The sequence below is a fragment of the Monodon monoceros genome, unplaced genomic scaffold (genome assembly GCF_005190385.1).
Source record: "Monodon monoceros isolate NGI ecotype Baffin Bay Population unplaced genomic scaffold, NGI_Narwhal_1 Super_Scaffold_21, whole genome shotgun sequence".
In the NCBI taxonomy this organism is placed as follows: Eukaryota; Metazoa; Chordata; class Mammalia; order Artiodactyla; family Monodontidae; genus Monodon; species Monodon monoceros.
The window spans coordinates 99,851,911-99,868,834 of NW_021703778.1; the positions used below are offsets into that span (position 1 = coordinate 99,851,911).

Genomic DNA, 16,924 nt, shown 5'->3' on the forward strand with positions numbered 1-16,924 from the left:
ATAGATCAATGGAACAGGATAGAAAGCCCAGAGATAAACCCACGCACATATGGTCACCTTATCTTTGATAAAGGAGGCAGGAATGTACAGTGGAGAAAGGACAGCCTCTTCAATAAGTGGTGCTGGGAAAGCTGGACAGGTACATGTAAAAGTGTGAGATTAGATCACTCCCTAACACCATACACAAAAATAAGCTCAAAGTGGATTAAAGACCTAAATGTAAGGCCAGAAACTATCAAACTCTTAGAGGAAAACATAGGCAGAACACTCTATGACATAAATCACAGCAAGATCCTTTTTGAACCACCTCCTACAGAAATGGAAAGAAAATCAAAAATAAACAAATGGGACCTAATGAAACTTCAAAGCTTTTGCACAGCAAAGGAAACCATAAACAAGACCAAAAGACAACCCTCAGAATGGGAGAAAATATTTGCAAATGAAGCAACTGACAAAGGATTAATCTCCAAAATTTATAAGCAGCTCATGCAGCTCAGTAACAAAAAAACAAACAACCCAATCCAAAAATGGGCAGAAGACCTAAATAGACATTTCTCCAAAGAAGATGTACAGACTGCCAACAAACACATGAACGAATGCTTAACATCATTAATCATTAGAGAAATGCAAATCAAAACTACAATGAGATATCATCTCACACCAGTCAGAATGGCCATCATCAAAAAATCTAGAAACAATAAATGCTGGAGAGGGTGTGGAGAAAAGGGAACCCTCTTGCACTGTTGGTGGGAATGTAAATTGATACAGCCACTGTGGAGAACAGTATGGAGGTTCCTTAAAAAACTACAAATAGAACTACCATATGACCCAGCAATCCCACTACTGGGCATATACCCTGAGAAAACCATAATTCAAAAAGAGTCACGCACCAGAATGGTCATTGCAGCTCTATTTACAATAGCCCAGAGATGGAAACAACCTAAGTGTCCATCATTGGATGAATGGATAAAGAAGATGTGGCACATATATAGAATGGAATAGTACTCAGCCATAAAAAGAAACGAAATTGAGCTGTTTGTAATGAGGTGGATAGACCTAGAGTCTGTCATACAGAGTGAAGTAAGTCAGAAAGAGAAAGACAAATACCATATGCTAACACATATATATGGAATTTAAAAAAAAAGTGTCATGAAGAACCTAGGGGTAAGACATGAATAAAGACACAGACCTACTAGAGAATGGACTTGAGGATATGGGGAGGGGGAAGGGTAAGCTGTGACAAAGCGAGAGACAGGCATGGACATATATACACTACCAAACGTGAGGTAGATAGCTAGTGGGAAGCAGCCGCATAGCACAGGGAGATCAGCTCGGTGCTTTGTGACCGCCTGGAGGGGTGGGATAGGGAGGGTGGGAGGGAGGGAGATGCAAGAGGGAAGAGATATGGGAACATATGTATATGTATAACTGATTCACTTTGTTATAAAGCAGAAACTAACACACCATTGTAAAGCAATTATACTCCAATAAAGATGTTTAAAAATTTTAAATAAATAAAAGTTTAAAATAAATAAATAAACAGAGGGCTTCAGACCTGGCGGGGTCCCAGGGATTTGGTAAACAAGCCACACTTGTCCCAGGCTTGGACCTTGATCACTATTATCACTCAAAAAAAGGGACTTTTCTCCCAGTTTCTTCTGAGGCGGGCAGCTTTGTTTCTGACCTTACAGCGCCCTCTGCTGTTCTAATTAGCCCATCTCCATAAATGGGTCATACTAGAGGTTGGCAGAAAATAGGTCAGGGGAAGAAAATATTCTTTGTTCCGAACTTAGGTCAAAGTTGCTGCTTCTGTTCCCCGATCCCCTTTCAGCCCTGACACTGGCAGGTGCTGCTCTGTTGGCCCAAAGGACCCATCCTCCCCAGTCACTCAGAGTACTGTCTTCGAGGACATGAGATAGCACCCAACAAGGGTTGATGGGCATTTCCCTGTCAAACAAAAGCCTACTGCAACAGTAAAGGACACAGGGAAATGTCTTTGGATGGATATAGACAAACATATCTCTTTTTTATGAAAGAATAGAAATGTGATTAAAAGGAAAAGCTTAGAAATATCTGAATGTGTGACAACGGGATTGAGTGGTCTGGAGAAAGGGTTTCCGCATCACTTTCTTCCTGTGCCACATTCCATTCCAGGACCCCCGGGACAGACCTGGGTCGATGGATAAGAAGAAGCATGCCAGGGAGGGACCAAGGTCCAGTAGATGTCTTCCACCCCCAGGACCTCTGTTTGGGGGAAAAATCTTGCTGAAGGCTCTTTAGGCAAGAGTAAGCCAAGAAGAACGCTACCTCGGTTTGTTTCCCAAAGCCTGCGTTTGAGAGCAAGCTGTGAGGGCAAAGAGATACTCCATGGTTTTACTGTTGCCACCTCTGGAGCAGCCTATGGAAGGAACAGTCTTGGTCCAGCCAGGTGAGTGATACCTTTCATGATGGGGCTGTGTGGGACCTGGCCTGACCCTTGCCAACCAGATTTCTCAAGCCATCGGCAGGATCTTCTCTCCATTTATTCCCCAGGCACGAGGGCAAACAGGTTATATCTCAATTACCAAGGGCTAGAAGTTGGTAGTAGCTATCTGGAGCACAGTTTTAAGAAGGATTGTGAACTATATGTAAAATAGATAAACAACAAGGATTTACTGTATAGCAGAAGGAAATATATTCAAAATCTTACAATAACCTATAATGAAAAAAATCAGATATATATATATATATATACACACATAGAGAGAGAGAGAACTGAGTCACTTTGCTGTATACCTGAAACTAACACAATATTGTAAATCAACTATACTTCAATTAAGAAAAAGAACTGAGGCCACATCTAGACTCAGAGGAGAGGTGTGATGTGTCTGTTAGCAATATGTGCCACAGATATTTTTGACACCACTTTGTGTGTGCCAAGACCCCTGCTCTAGATGTCAGGCCTGTAATGAGTCCTGCAGAGAAAGACTAATCAGAGCCAACTCTCTGTTGGGTTGTCCTTTTGGTAAAGGACAAATTTCTAAATCTCTATCTTTCCCTTGGCTTCCCTGAGACCTCACGGGCCATTTCCCCCACTATCAATTGCTGTGGCCTGCAGCCTAAGAAACAAAATTTTGAAAATGAATTAAGATGTTCTATACCGCACTTTAAAATTTTAAACACTGCACTGAAACCAAACATTTCCCTTGTGTGGCTTATTCACTGCTTAACAGAGATAATCATACCTGGACTGGCCAGGAGAGCCACTAAGGATGGGGACTACCCAGGGAAGATCCCTGTTCTCCTGAGTCACGGGAAGGAAGAAGGCAGGATTGGGACTTAGGTTTTCTGAGTTCTAGCCTCAGCTCTGCCTCTATCTACTGGCATGGGCTTGAGCAACTTTACCCCTCAGGGCCTGGGCTTCTTCATCTTTAAACTGAGGACATTGGCCCCGGCAGCTGCTAAGTTCCCTCCCAGGTCTTGCATTCTAGGATGCTAATGTTTGAAGCTGCAGATCTATCCTGAGAGAGTTATGGGTTTATATTCCCCTCTGCATGTTGCTTGAACTCCTCATTGCCCAGCAAGGGGAAAAAGCAAAGCACACTTCTTCAGTGGGAGGTAGCATCATTTCTTGATGAAATATGTGTGACTCATCAGAGCCTGGAGGTTTGTGCCTAGATGCCAACTTGGAATCCAGTTATTATTGCATCTGGGAGAGAGAAAGTGCTGAAAACAGCCTTTGGGGAGAAAAACAAAACAAAACAAAAAAACCCATTAATTTGGCAAAAAAAAAAGTCTCTGCATAGCGTGATAACATTTCGATATCTTATTTATCATCTTCATCCCTGAAATCTACTCTGCCCCCTCCTACCTCTGCCCTGACAGAGGAAAGGAGGGTAGACCTTTCCCAGGAAAGATAGGGTACCTGTGGCGGACAGAGAGCTGTCTCCGACTAGTGAGGAAGGAGAACAAAGTTGATCCCTTTCAACCATGCTGACGCTTCTGTTTTTTGTAAAGGTGTTCACTCTTGTGGGAATTGGGTTAACAGGAAACTGACATTTGGAGCCAAGACTAGAGGAATCTTGAAACTCAGTAAGTAATATCTGGCAGAATTAATTTTTTTCATCTGAAAATTGTCAGAGTTATTCAAGGGTTCCTTAAGGAATAGGAACAAAAGATTAATGTTTACTACAATTCAATTCAATTTAACAAATATTTATTAAGTGCCCACAGTTTTTCCCAGGGATCATCTGGGCCAGCTTCTGAGGAGATGGTATCATTGCCCTATGGCAGGAGGGGTTTTGTCAATGGATGAACAATGACAGCAGATTTACCTTTGAGACCCAGACACAGTTAACTGTGGCCCTGAGTAAGTAACTTAGCTTCAGGGGAGAAAGAAATGTACACAACAGCATGGATAATCTAATACACAAGATAATCAAAAATGTTATTTTATGATTGGCTTTAGCACATATTTCATTATTTTTTAGGGCAGGTTTCTCTTCCCAACTGTAAATTTTCTTGATCTATTAAGTCTATGGAGGGAGAGCTTTTCAAGAATCAATCATACATTTCTGAAATTAGGCTCGCCGTCAACAAAGGAAGAAGTGGTACTTTTTGTCTTTCCAATAATGAAAAAGGGGGGCTGGCATCCCTCCTATACTTGATGCCCACGGGGGTCTCCTTTCCTTTTGTAGGTCAAAACTAACGATGAACCACCAGGCAGTTATGGTTTTTATTGATCTGTACAACAGGGTGGGCAATAAGAAATTGCCTGTGAGATATTCAGCATACAGGGGTCTCAGCTGCCCAGGAAGCCAGAAAAGAACTTTGGACGACACACCGCCCCCCATCATGGTTGGTCCTGCTTTGCCCATGGCCTGAGTCCTGGGCTGCATTCGTAAGAGAGGGGCAACCCTAAGTGACCTTGCTCATGAAGCTGGCCCCCCACTGTGCCCCTCATCACACTAGAGACAGGCTGCATCAGAGAAGGGGAAGTCACAGCCCAGCACTAAGAGGGACTTTTGGTAAAGGGCCCAGGCACTGTGTGAGGAGCACTGAGAAACCCACTTTTGGGAAGGGGACTCAGTTAATTGTAAGCCTGGGTGAGTACCTCCATTTCAGATGTAGTGTTAACAAAACCCCCTCAGCATCTAACATCTAGCAACCAGAGAGCTGACACCCTTGGCTAGATGATGAATTCCCTTATCCGTTGGGAAAAGACTAAGTATCAAGTCACTTTTCCTGTGGGTAAGCAAGAGCCTGTAGTTTATGTAAAGGCTTCGGCTCCTGTGGGAAGGAAGGAAACAGGAAATTTACGCTTGGAACCAGGACTCAAGTGAGAATGAAACTTAGTAAGTACTAGCTTTAAACCAAAGGTGTCAGTTTATTTGGTTTGGTTTTTGAATTATCTGGAAGCTCCAAAGAAAGAACACTCCTCCCTGAGGATTTGGTTCCAAAATTTTGACTTCAAACGTCTAAAAAGATCTAATGTTAAGGCAGACGGTAGGCTTGGAAATCTTTATTTCCCTGTATAATAAGTAGAGACCTACTTTTCTATTCTCTGCTTATTTGTTTTATTTTGTTTAGGAAATAGGGAGGAAGACTAGACACGCTGAGGGGAAAAAATACATTTGCACAGCATTTTTGGATAGATTAGGTCCAGAGAATCAAATCAAAGACTAACAGCTCAGAAAGTCCATAAAGACCACCAAACTCACTTCTGTAATTTTGCCAATGAGGATAGTGAAACTCAGAGAGGTTTGTGAACTTGCTCATTGTCTCGCAGCTGAGCCTGGTCCAGGGCAAAGCCAAGACAGCTCACAGCTCTGGACCAGGCCAGACCCAAGGGAAAGAAAACATCATGGTTCTTGACTGAGCAACTTCATTTGAACCCCAAACATTCTTTATCCAAGACTTAGCGAGCTCAAAACAGAACCACGGAGTTCTAAAGGGAGATAAAATCATCACATGCCTGTTTGTGGGGGGGAAAGGTGGCTAAAGTCAGAACAGCTAAACTTGATACGAGGGGAAAGGTGCAGCCACCTGCAGACTGAGGCAGAGATGCAAAAAGCCAAAAGGAAAATGCTGGTCTTGTCTTCAGACAATTGACTGTGACCATCAAACACTACCTGTAAATTCCACAGAGCTAATTTCTCTCCCAGTGGGATTTTATATTCTATGATAGATTGCATCAGCTATGCAATTACTTTGAACCACAGAATGTGTGTACAGAATCGGCGTGCTGAGCCTTCCTATGTCTTAAAGTGGCAATCATCTCTGGACATATCTCTCAGCACTGAAGCTCTGGGCTACCACAAAGAGAGACACCATCACTTATCCTGTCTTAAAAGCTTGGAGGCTGAAGGAAATGTTTAGTTCTTGGGAAGCTCTGCAAAGCTGGGTTCCTTAAATTAACCCCACAGGTTTTTGCAAAGCCCCTCAGCATTGTGTTCAGCAAACCAGTGGCTCTAAAATGACATTTGGGAAAGGGACTCAGCTCACAGTGCATCTTGGTAAGTGGAGGACAGCACTGAACCCTCTTCTTGAAAATGATATGAGATCCTTTTTACAGTGACTGATGGGGATGAGGCTTCCTGGCCCATCTCCGCTCATATTTAAATCCTGCCTGGCTAAAAGATACCCTCTCCACATCCCCCAAAACGGTCCAACCATGAAGGTGCAGCTGGATACAGCTTTTGCTAAATTCTCACAAAATCACTTACCCTCCTCATCAAACTGCTTGGTGGTTCTTCTGTTGCCCTCACATCTCTGCTGGTTTACCAGTTAGAGGAAGAGAAGTGCCCACGGACTTTAGGATTTTTAGGTCATTCTGAAAAGAGGAACATTGTCAATGTGTTTGGCTTCTGGGGAGGAAAATAATGATGATTTATTAATTGCTTACTATGTGCTAGGCAATGTGCTGCATGCTTTTGATCCATTACCACAGTCAACCCTTATACCAGCTATGTGGGTTAAGTGCTGTTATTATCCTCATTTTATAGAAGAGAACTTTTAAAATTTTTATATTTTTATAGAAGCACAGGGAGAGGCTGAGTAACTTCTTCAGATTGACTCAGTGAGAGAGAGGGCCTGGAATTTAATTCTTGAGACTCAGCTTCCAGAGCTAAATGTTTACCAGTTGGGGGGATTATGTTTGGGCGGGAAATCACTGACACTTTGGTCTCTAGAGTTGGTAAAATAATCCCTAGAGAAGTGTGCTCTCAGCTAAGCAAGCCAGAGATCAAGCAGCAGGACCACTGCAACCCACCTACAGATCCTAGTCTGTACAGCAGCATCACAGTGTGGCGTCATTCTCCCCACTTTACAGGTAGGGGAAGTGAGGGGCAGCAAGTTAAGGGACTCGCCCTGGGTTGCAAACCCAAGTCTGTCTGACCCCAAAGCCTGAGCTATTCCAATTAATTGCAACTGCCTACCAACTAAGCTAATCAGTCAATTAATGAAGGTAATCTAATGTTAGGTAAAGATGGATTAAATTGTTTCCATGGTCCTCCCCACCCCCTTTTCAGGAATGACCATTTAACTGTGTAATCGCACAACATTGTGTTTCTGCCTTTGTGCTTCCTCTGGGAAAGCGGGAGGAGCCGGCGTTCCCAGCACCTGGTGGAAGGGCCTTGGCAGTATTTGCAAAGCAGTCTGTGAGGGTGTAACTCAGGGCGGATCTGAAAGACTCTTCTTTGGAAAGGGAACGAAACTGACAGTAAGCCCATGTAAGTCTGAATAACTAATGCTTCCAGATTTCTCTCTGGAACCCTGATTCCTAAATTTTCCATTTTCTTTTATAACGCAAGTCCAAACCATGGCAGCCCCATTGGTGGATTCCAACTGAAACAGCCATTGATGTGTACCTACCTCCCGTGGGACTCTGCTGTTTACCCTCACGTGCTATTTTATCTAATAAACCAGAGTGACAGTGCTACTGCAGCATTAAACTAAGGAGTCAGACTGATAGAAAGTTTAATTTCGTATTAGAACTGGTAGAATTTTCCATGGGACTAAGAGAAAATCAATGAACCCTCTGAGCCTCTCGTGTCTCCCTCTGTTAAATGAGGGAGGCAGTTCCTACTCCTGTTTTACCAGAGCGGGCATGCTGTGAGGGAAGGTTGGCACATTTCCAACTAAGTGACAAGGAAGAAGGAGGGCCGCAGAAGGTCCATGAACTTTACCACAAGACCCTCATTATAAAAAGCGCTTTTATCAAGGGGATTCTTGGATGATAGATAAACATTTAAGTAGGTAGTAAGGGGAGTTTGGGCAGCTAAGTTTTTGCAGAGTCTCGTGTCTTCGTGTGGTACCACAGCCACTAATAAGCTGACATTCGGAAGAGGAACGACCTGAGTGTTAGACCAGGTATGTTTTAAAGAAGATGGCTTGTTTCTAAACATAAGCCACCATTCTTAGAAATTCAGTGAAAGGTCACTGAATTACTCATCCAGTGATTAGCATCTCTGGGGACTTGGTGCCACAGGTCTTTCTGGCAAACATGATAATGAGAGCAGCCTCTGATGGAGCCCCTTTAGGGCTGTTTCTTCAACACCTTTAAGCCCTTGGAAATGTTCAAAGCTGGTTTTTGTTGTTGTTGGAGATGTGTGTCTGACAAATGGAATCTGAACTAAAGTTTTAATGTGTCGGGGCAGAAAGCAGTTAGGAAGAAAGGATATATTAGACTAAAGTACATAGCAACGTAGGGTGGGCAATGCAACCCAGCCCAAAGGAAGACAGTGAGATACAGCCTATTGATATAAACGACTGAATGACCACTTTCGGGTGAGCTACTTGTCTTCCCAAGGCCTCCATGTTGGTGCAATTAGGGGAAGAAATTGTCTAATCCCATAATTCTCAAATTCTTGGAGCCACACCAAGTTGAGTAAAGCCATGTAAGATTTTCTGGTGCTGACGCTGATCACAAGCTGATATTTAGGGAAAGGGTAAGATTGAAAGCAAATATTCAAAATAGTCAGAAAGATCATGAACTGCTGAAAAAAATGCCCCAGGATGCTGTTAACCACTACGTTTCTAACTGGGACTTTTTCATCCTTGCCTTGGCTGAGCTTATCATAGAAGCCCCTTTGGATACCCACTCATTTCTGTGCCCCTCAGTGAAAAGGGGCACTACAGTGGGAAGTGTCAGGGAAGGATTCCCTAATCTTATATAATAACAACCCTTCTCTCCCGCTTGCAATAACCAGAGGGAGATTTTGAGTGCTACCTACCATTCTCAAAACAAATCAATTAATTAACTTGAATGTAGCTGAAATGTTGCTCCATGAGGGAGTCTCTATTTACTACAACAGAAGCTCATTCCAGACAGCCATCTGGGGTTTAACTTTTGCTTACAATTCATAAGAGATACCAACTACCCAATGGATACCTCAAAGTAAAACTTCTACTTTCATGGCCAAATTAGTATCCACATTAGAAAGGCTAGAATCAGGATGTCCTAGTGAGTATTATGTTAGTTCCAGATGACCTTCGTGAAGTCCCGTATGCCTAAAATAGCATGAGATGTAAAACAAGTGTTTCCACGCTGACCTGTGTGTTCAGTTGCTAACTAGAGTTCAAAGAGCAGACCAGTCAGCTACCATGTTTCCAAACTGGGTTGGATACTTACAGTCCTGCAGACACTAGCAATGATAATCAGAAAAGGCACATGTTATTCCATTTTTATTTATAATTCTCATCTCTCCCAGAGAAGTTATAAATTTTCTCCCAAAGTTGTTATATTCATCCTTCTTTTGGTTCCTTTATTTGTGATGTGTACAGAGATGAAATATTGGTTGAGATTCAAAAAACATCTATGAGATTTACCTTAAGCTTTGCCTGTCAGAGAGATTCTAAGAGCTAAAAAGATAGGAAGCTGACATTTGGGAGCTAGATTAAAAAGAAAAGTCAATTAACCCCAAGGGGCAACGCTCAGCAGATGGTTATTTAGACATAGGCACATCAACCCCGCAAGCCTAGTTGCTCAGTTGGCTGCACTGCCCCTATCTTGGGCTTGCCTGGAAGAGTAATAATGACTTGCTCACCCCCAGACCTGTCTTGGGAAGAGAGAAATGTCAGCCTCCAGCCCTAAAAGCTCCTTCTGAATTGGTTCATTTCAATAGAGTTTATCATTACACATGGTGTTCTGGAAGTCATAGAAAAAGTGTATTAGAAGCTTCAGCAAATGGAAATGAAATGTAAATTTAGATTGTAAATATAGGACTGCAGTAAATAGATAGCAGGAAAAAAAGACGAAGAGATTAGAAACTTACCACATTTCTCTAACCCTAAAGGGCCTGTTTCTATGAATAGTTTAAAATTATTGAAGAGGAGGGGGGAGAAGGAGAACAGAAGCAAACAGATTTTCTCCTAATACTTTCCACTTTGCAAAATTGGAAATTATTTTTCAATCAAATTTCCCTGAGCAGAAGAAAGAAACCATGTCTGTTTTCAGACTTCAGGGTGCATGGGTGGATGTCCTCTAGAACTGATTCTGAGGAGGGCTCCCTGTGGGAGACAAGTGCTGGCAATGTCTTGCGGGGGGGGGGGGGATTAAGTCCAAAAATAAGTCCAAATAAGTGTGCAGAGAAGACGGGGTCACAGGACAGGATTTCCCCTGGAAATCTAACCTTTCCTGTCTTAGCCAATGGATTAAGTCCCAGATGAGCAGACCCTAGGATTCAAACCACCAATTTCAAGGAGGAAGCCAACTTAACTTCACTCAGGAGACCTTGTGTATTCTGATTTGAAAGATTCTTTTAACCCAGCTGTTTTTAGGGAGAGCTCTGTAAAAGCTGAAGGATATTTAAAAAAAAAAAAAGTTAAAATTCTGTGAAGTGGAAATAAAGATGTTAGATGTTTGACTGACAAAGAGAATAAAAATATGGTACATGTCTGTAACTGCTAAAGGGGACTTTAACTGCTAAAGGGGACTTTGTCAAGGAGGAAGAAGGCAGCCCCAAAGAGACACTGTCCTAAACCTCCCTGATTTGTGAGATTCGGGCCATTGTCCCCAGCAGGCTCGGGTGCTGAGAGCAGATCAGGCTCCTGTTCAAGGGGGAGAGAGAGGCCTTCCGTGTGTGCAGTTTGTGTAAAGCTCTTTGCTGTGGTGCATCTCTGGGGAGTGCCGGCCAGAAGCTGGTATTCGGGCAAGGAACCAGCCTGACCATCAACCCCAGTGAGTATGAAAGGGTGAAGCCACGTGGGGCTCCCGAGAGCTTTATCCTTTCTAGACCACGTCCCAAAGCCTCTCCTGGACCGGCACGTACTTGTTTTGCCTGGCCCATCATAGGGAAGCAGATTGGGAAAGACCAAAAAGCCCTCAAACTCCTACCTTGAATATGGCCCTGTAAAACTCCCTCACTCTCCTCCCCTTCTGCAATCGGTTTCCAGTAAACCAGAATCTAGGGTGTTGATGCGAACAATTTTAAGAAAAAACAGAGAAACAGCTTAGCCCTGAAGTACAATAAAATGAAAACTGTGTGAGTGCCAACCAGGGGTAGACAACGAGGGAAAAAGAAAAAGAGATAGTTTACCCAAACTAAGGTGGCAACTAAGAAAAAGAAAAACAATTTTAAAATTTGTAATAAATGAAGTATATATTTATCAGGGCTCCATTGCCCTCTGGAAGCCCAGCTCCCACCTGCAGCAGCTGCCTTCTGGGCATGTTGTCAAATAACCTGTAGTTCAGTGCAGGGTTGTGGGATCGAGACCATATTGATCCCCAGGGCCCTTCTGCAAAGAGCAGCTCCTGTTCATGTTTTTGTAAAGCCTCCGCTGACTGTGAGACTAGTGGAGGTAGCAGCTATAAACTGACATTTGGAAAAGGAACTCTCTTAATTGTGAATCCAAGTAAGTCTGAAGGGCCTGGTGGGGAGTGGGAGGGATTCAAAACATCTCTTTCTTCTGATTTAAATTACTTGTGGCCCCAAAACATCCCAGGTTAGTTTCCAAATCTAATGCTTGCGTTGGGAGGATATGATCCCCATCAGAGAGATTAGAACTCCGTTGTACAAAGACTAAATTACCTTCAGCCAAAAACATTCCTATCATCCATCTTAAATGAGATTATTGGTACAGAGAGAAAAATTGAATACAGGAGGCTGAGGGATTCAGCTAAAGCCAGGAAATGTTTGCCAAAAAATAGAGAGGAAATTGGCATATTGTGACTATGCAAATTCAGTAGACCAAATATAAATCTTCCTGATGTAGATACTAAAACTCCCCTAAATTTATCTCCTGAAATAGTGGGACCCTGAGATTTCATTATCTGCAGACAGATTTCTTTTCTTCTTTTACCTTCACTTTGTCTCTTTTAAAGGTTCTATTCTCCATCCCCAGTCTAGTAACTGAGGTCTCCACGGTGGAACTATCCGGTTAACTCAGAGCATTTAACCCCACTTTTCCCTCCATTACCAAAATCATTGATTGAGTCACCATTTTACTTAGCTCATCCAAGGAAAGGGGAAAAAATTCATTTGTCCTCTGAATCGTGAAAATACTGCATTTTATCCTCTCCTTCACATATACACCCACCCTTTCATAAAGGTAATAATGTGTGTTAAGTACTCGGAAAAGTTTTAAGTGCTATATATAACAGTAAGGAACTGCGGTTTCTACTGGCATTTCTTGAGATTCTGTGTTTCTGGTGGGCTTCTGAAAGTGGTGCTTATAAACTAACGCCAGGAAGACGGACTTGTTATAAAATTTGGGTAAATGGGAAAAACCTGTTGAAAGCCCCCCAGTCTCCTTTTGACATAAGCTAAGCACCCTGGTTGCTGAGTTTCACTTATTCAGATCTACTTTCTGTGATTAGCAGAGGACGCAGCACTGGGAGAGGCATGCTGAAAAATACAGCCCAGTCGAAGCTCTTGAAAAACTGGATCACTGGGGGTGTAAATGACTAAGTGATGCAGTGCATGCAGCATTGAAGGAGTTATTGCAGCCCTGGTAGCAGCTGGCTTGGAATGCCCTGGGCTAGGTCCTGCCTAAAAGAACATGCAGTGTGGTTAGCCGTGAAGTTGTCACATGCAGAAGTGTCTTGTTCAGCAGGGGCAAAACCAGCACATGTCTGCAACAACAGAAATAGTGAATAACGCGTGATATTGTGGAATCCCTTGCATTCAGTAGTCTCTGAGGTCCTAGCTAATTAAAGCTTCAAGGGGATTCGTGTGAACCTCCTGGGAGACTCAAGGACATCACCTTTTTGGGAGTGGGCAGCTGAGACAGGGGACCAGACAGGAGGTGTTATCTTTGTTGTCTCGCTGGAAACACACTAGGGAGAACTCTGTGGTGTGTTTTCCAGAATGCTGGAGAAGCCGGGAGCCCCTCTCGGCACTTGGTGGGCCTCTCAGGGGACTGAGAGCTGTAACCCCTACACAGTAAAATGTAGAAGAGGCCAGCCTGACAATGCAAAGAAAATACCTGTGCAGGGCGAGCATCTTTCCAGAGCTCCTGACAGTAACTGTAGGCCAGATTTTCCATACAATCGACTCTTCTTCTGCAAGGTCTACCAAGGCAAGGCTGGAGTCCAAGGGACCTATGATTAAATTGTGTTTTCTTTCAATCAGCAGAGCCCAGAGGTTATTGCCACAGCAACACTTTGGTGCGTCTGTTTGAGAGCTTTAGCTGATGGCAGGCATCCAATTTTGCTTACATCCTGATGTTTCAGTGGCTGAAGTAGGGTGTGGGGAGCTCTGTATACTGTGATGCTGGGAAGGGAAGAGATGCGAAGTGTCGTTTGAATCTCTGACCACTGTCCTTAAAGCAGATGTCACTTCTTCTTTACTAAATAATAGCCTAGTTTCCTCACCCTTTTCATGTTTCATGTTGACGCTTTGTTAGTAAGTGGTTGCTTGACTAGTGACAGTAGCACAAATTCAGTCACACCAGTTGAAGAGTTTAAAAGTTGAGGGAAGTTAAGGAGCTAAAATATTTGGTTTTTTATCTTCTTTGGAGATAGGGTTTGATCACAGGGGTGTCAGATAATGAGACTGCCTGTATTTGGCTACTCACAACATCTGTGGCAGCCACCAGACACAGCCAGGGAGACCCCTGGGCTTCCTATGGGTGTGACTGTCAGCAATGGAAGCTGTGTTTGGTCAAAGGATGAAATTTACAGCAACTCCAAGTAAACATGCCAGAGCTTGCCTCTAACAGAGGCCTCAACTAGCTACCACTATAGCCGATGGGCAGCTCTGTGAGGTCAGGACACCTTGGGTGAGACTCTAGGTTGACCAGCTGACCCGATTTGCCTATGATTGAGGGGCCTCCCAGAATAAAGGCCTTTCTTTGTTAAACCCAAAACAGCCCCCAGGATAGTTAATCACTGTAACAAAGCTTGGATGTAAACTTTCTGTGAGATACTGCTCACAGTAGTGAGTCATTCACGTTCAAGGCTGACTGGAAAGCTCAGTCAAATGTGCCCATCATTTTCATTCCTTACGCTGGGGCACGAAGGGAAGCTCAGGAGTTGGTGTTTCCTGGGGCTGGAACCTAAACCTCATCAAATTCTAGCCAGCCTCCAGAAAGCTGAACACTCTCCTCACGTCTCCTTGTAATCAATTCATTGTCATCAGGAATGCGTGACACCTCGAAGGAAGGGGAGGACATGTCTTGAAAACTGATCAGAGAAATTGTCCTGAAAATGATGCTGTAGAATGGAAATGAGACCTTTAGAAAGAGAAATGCTGAACATGAGAAATCAGTAAGCCTCAGGATGGAAACCAGAGGAAATGGAGAGAGACGGGAAACAGGCCCTTGGGGGGGATGCAGGAGGTCAATGTCCCAGGACCAGACGTGGAAATGGTTCTCTGACCTACGGTGGGAAGAAGCTCTGCCAGAGTCAGACCCCTTTGGGTGAGTCTCTTCTCCCCAGAATTAAAGAGGAAGTTGTCTGTGAGCCTCTGGAGTACCCCCGGGGTTCTTGCAAAGGCTTCCATTGCAGTGTTACCACTGGTGGTGCTGGCTATGGAAAGCTGACATTTGGACAAGGAACCACTTTGACTGTCCATCCAAGTAAGTGTAACAGGACACAGCAGCATACTGGAAATTCTGGAATTTCACCCCTGGTGTTAGTTTTGAGAGAAATGTGTGTTGCCTAGGAACCAGATCCTGCTTGAAGTTAACCAGTAGCCTCCAGGGTCCTGTCTCTTCTTTAATCTCAATATTCATAGATTCCTTTTTGGACCTTGAGCCATTGGGTCTATCCCCCTGCTGTTGAGTAAAGCCAATCTTGTCCCTGGAAAGATAGAAAAGAATCTTTGCAGCTTTCAGAAATGTCTCTGGAGATGATGCCCAACTTTGGTGGCAGGGGAGGGTGTCACCCTTTCCAACACACTCTCCTGAGTAACCCATTCTATACCATTCCCTGTCAGAAAGTTCTTCCTTACATCAACCTTAAATTCTTCTTGGTGCAGCTGAGGCCATTTCCACTGGTATCATCCAGAGTGGAGAGGGATAATTGAGAGCAGAGGTTAAATAAGTCCGTGGCATTCAGTTCAGAATGGGTTTCAAATGAAAGCGGAGAGGGAAAAAATGAAAACTGAGCAGGAATCTGAGGTCTTATTTCAAATCCCTCTATGTTCCCTGCACGTCTCCTACGGCTTCTCTAGATGCAAAAACTACAAAAAGAGAGGAGACAAAAAAAAAGAGATGGAAAAAAATACACATACACTGTGTCCATTCCTATCACTGAAACCACCAGCCAAGGGATTACAATTAATTCCAAAGAGTTTCAGATACAGGGCTTACTGCCTTTCTCCTCATGGTGACTTGTATCCTTGCTGATAATTAGAGCAGACAGAAAGATTTGGCTTTGGTGTGTTATGCTGCTGCACCCCACCAGGAAGAGAGGGAAACTCTGACTGTTTTTCTAAGATTCTTAAAGTTCCTTCTGTCAGTCGTTGTAAAACTCCCCGCTGCAGGGAGAAGCAAGGCAGCTTTGAGAAGCTGGTAGTTAGAAAGGGGACTTGACTAACCGTGAAGCCAAGAAGCTGGAAAGACCCAAACTCACAGTGTCCCCCAGGTATTCTTGCATTTTAGGACTTTTGTCCTTTCCTTGCAAGGATGCAAATGGAGTCAAATGGAAATGGATTAAGGAGGCTGGAGCCCCGTGGGTGCTCAGAAACATAAATGGAAGGAATGACAGACAAGAAGGGGGAAACATTAAAATATTAAAATGTAGGAATATGTCTTTAACAGCAGCGTGATAAGACTGAGATGGTGAGGAAAGTGTCAAAGAGAAGGGTGACATCATTCCGATTATATTGCAGGCACTGTTTTCATAGGCTCTCAGTTGATGGCAGAGTCCTCCCATGCCAAAGGGATGAGAGTCCAGGTCTGTCTTTGCGTAGATCAGGCAGACAGCATAGTCCCTACTTTGCATGTGGGGAGGGGGCAGGGGGGAGATCTTCTGGTATCGTGGCCTCTGTCTGATCCACTGAAGAGCAGTGTCAATTCGTATCAGGTGGGTGTGGAGCTAGAAGTACTGCTATAAAGCTGAACGTTGGCTTGTTATGACCATCTTGACTGTGCAAGATGCCTCCAAGAATAGCCTGGGTCTAATGAACAAGGGGTAGGTTGGACCAATATTGCCCAGTTTTTGTTGAATTTCTCCAAGCCCGATACTGTGGGAGCCAAAGCTGAGATGTTGACATTTGAGCCTGGGAACCCTTTGACTGAGATATGCCAAAGGGCCAACACCACCTTCAGAGCTCTGCTTTTATTGTTAGCTCTTCAGCAGTTGTCATTTCAGCAAAAAAGCATCCACTTGGAAAAGTCAGCTCTTCATTAGCCAGACAAATGAGGATAACATATTGACCAGTGATAAAGAGTAAGGAGCTCAGATCTCAGCCTCTGAGATGCTGGCATTTCCAGCCCTTTAATCATGGCAGCCAGGGAACATATGCTGTCTCAGAGAAGGCAGATCGATGGTGCCTAAGGA

The 16,924-nt window shown here is 43.7% G+C and overlaps 1 gene segment (V, D, J or C); it reads left to right on the forward strand.

The window, feature by feature from the left end:
• LOC114904326 overlaps positions 1–16,924 on the forward strand; it is a 268,584-nt gene that overhangs the window by 188,616 nt on the left and 63,044 nt on the right. The window contains 1 exon segment of the C gene segment in view: positions 14,529–14,997. Coding sequence covers positions 14,715–14,997 — 283 coding nt within the window.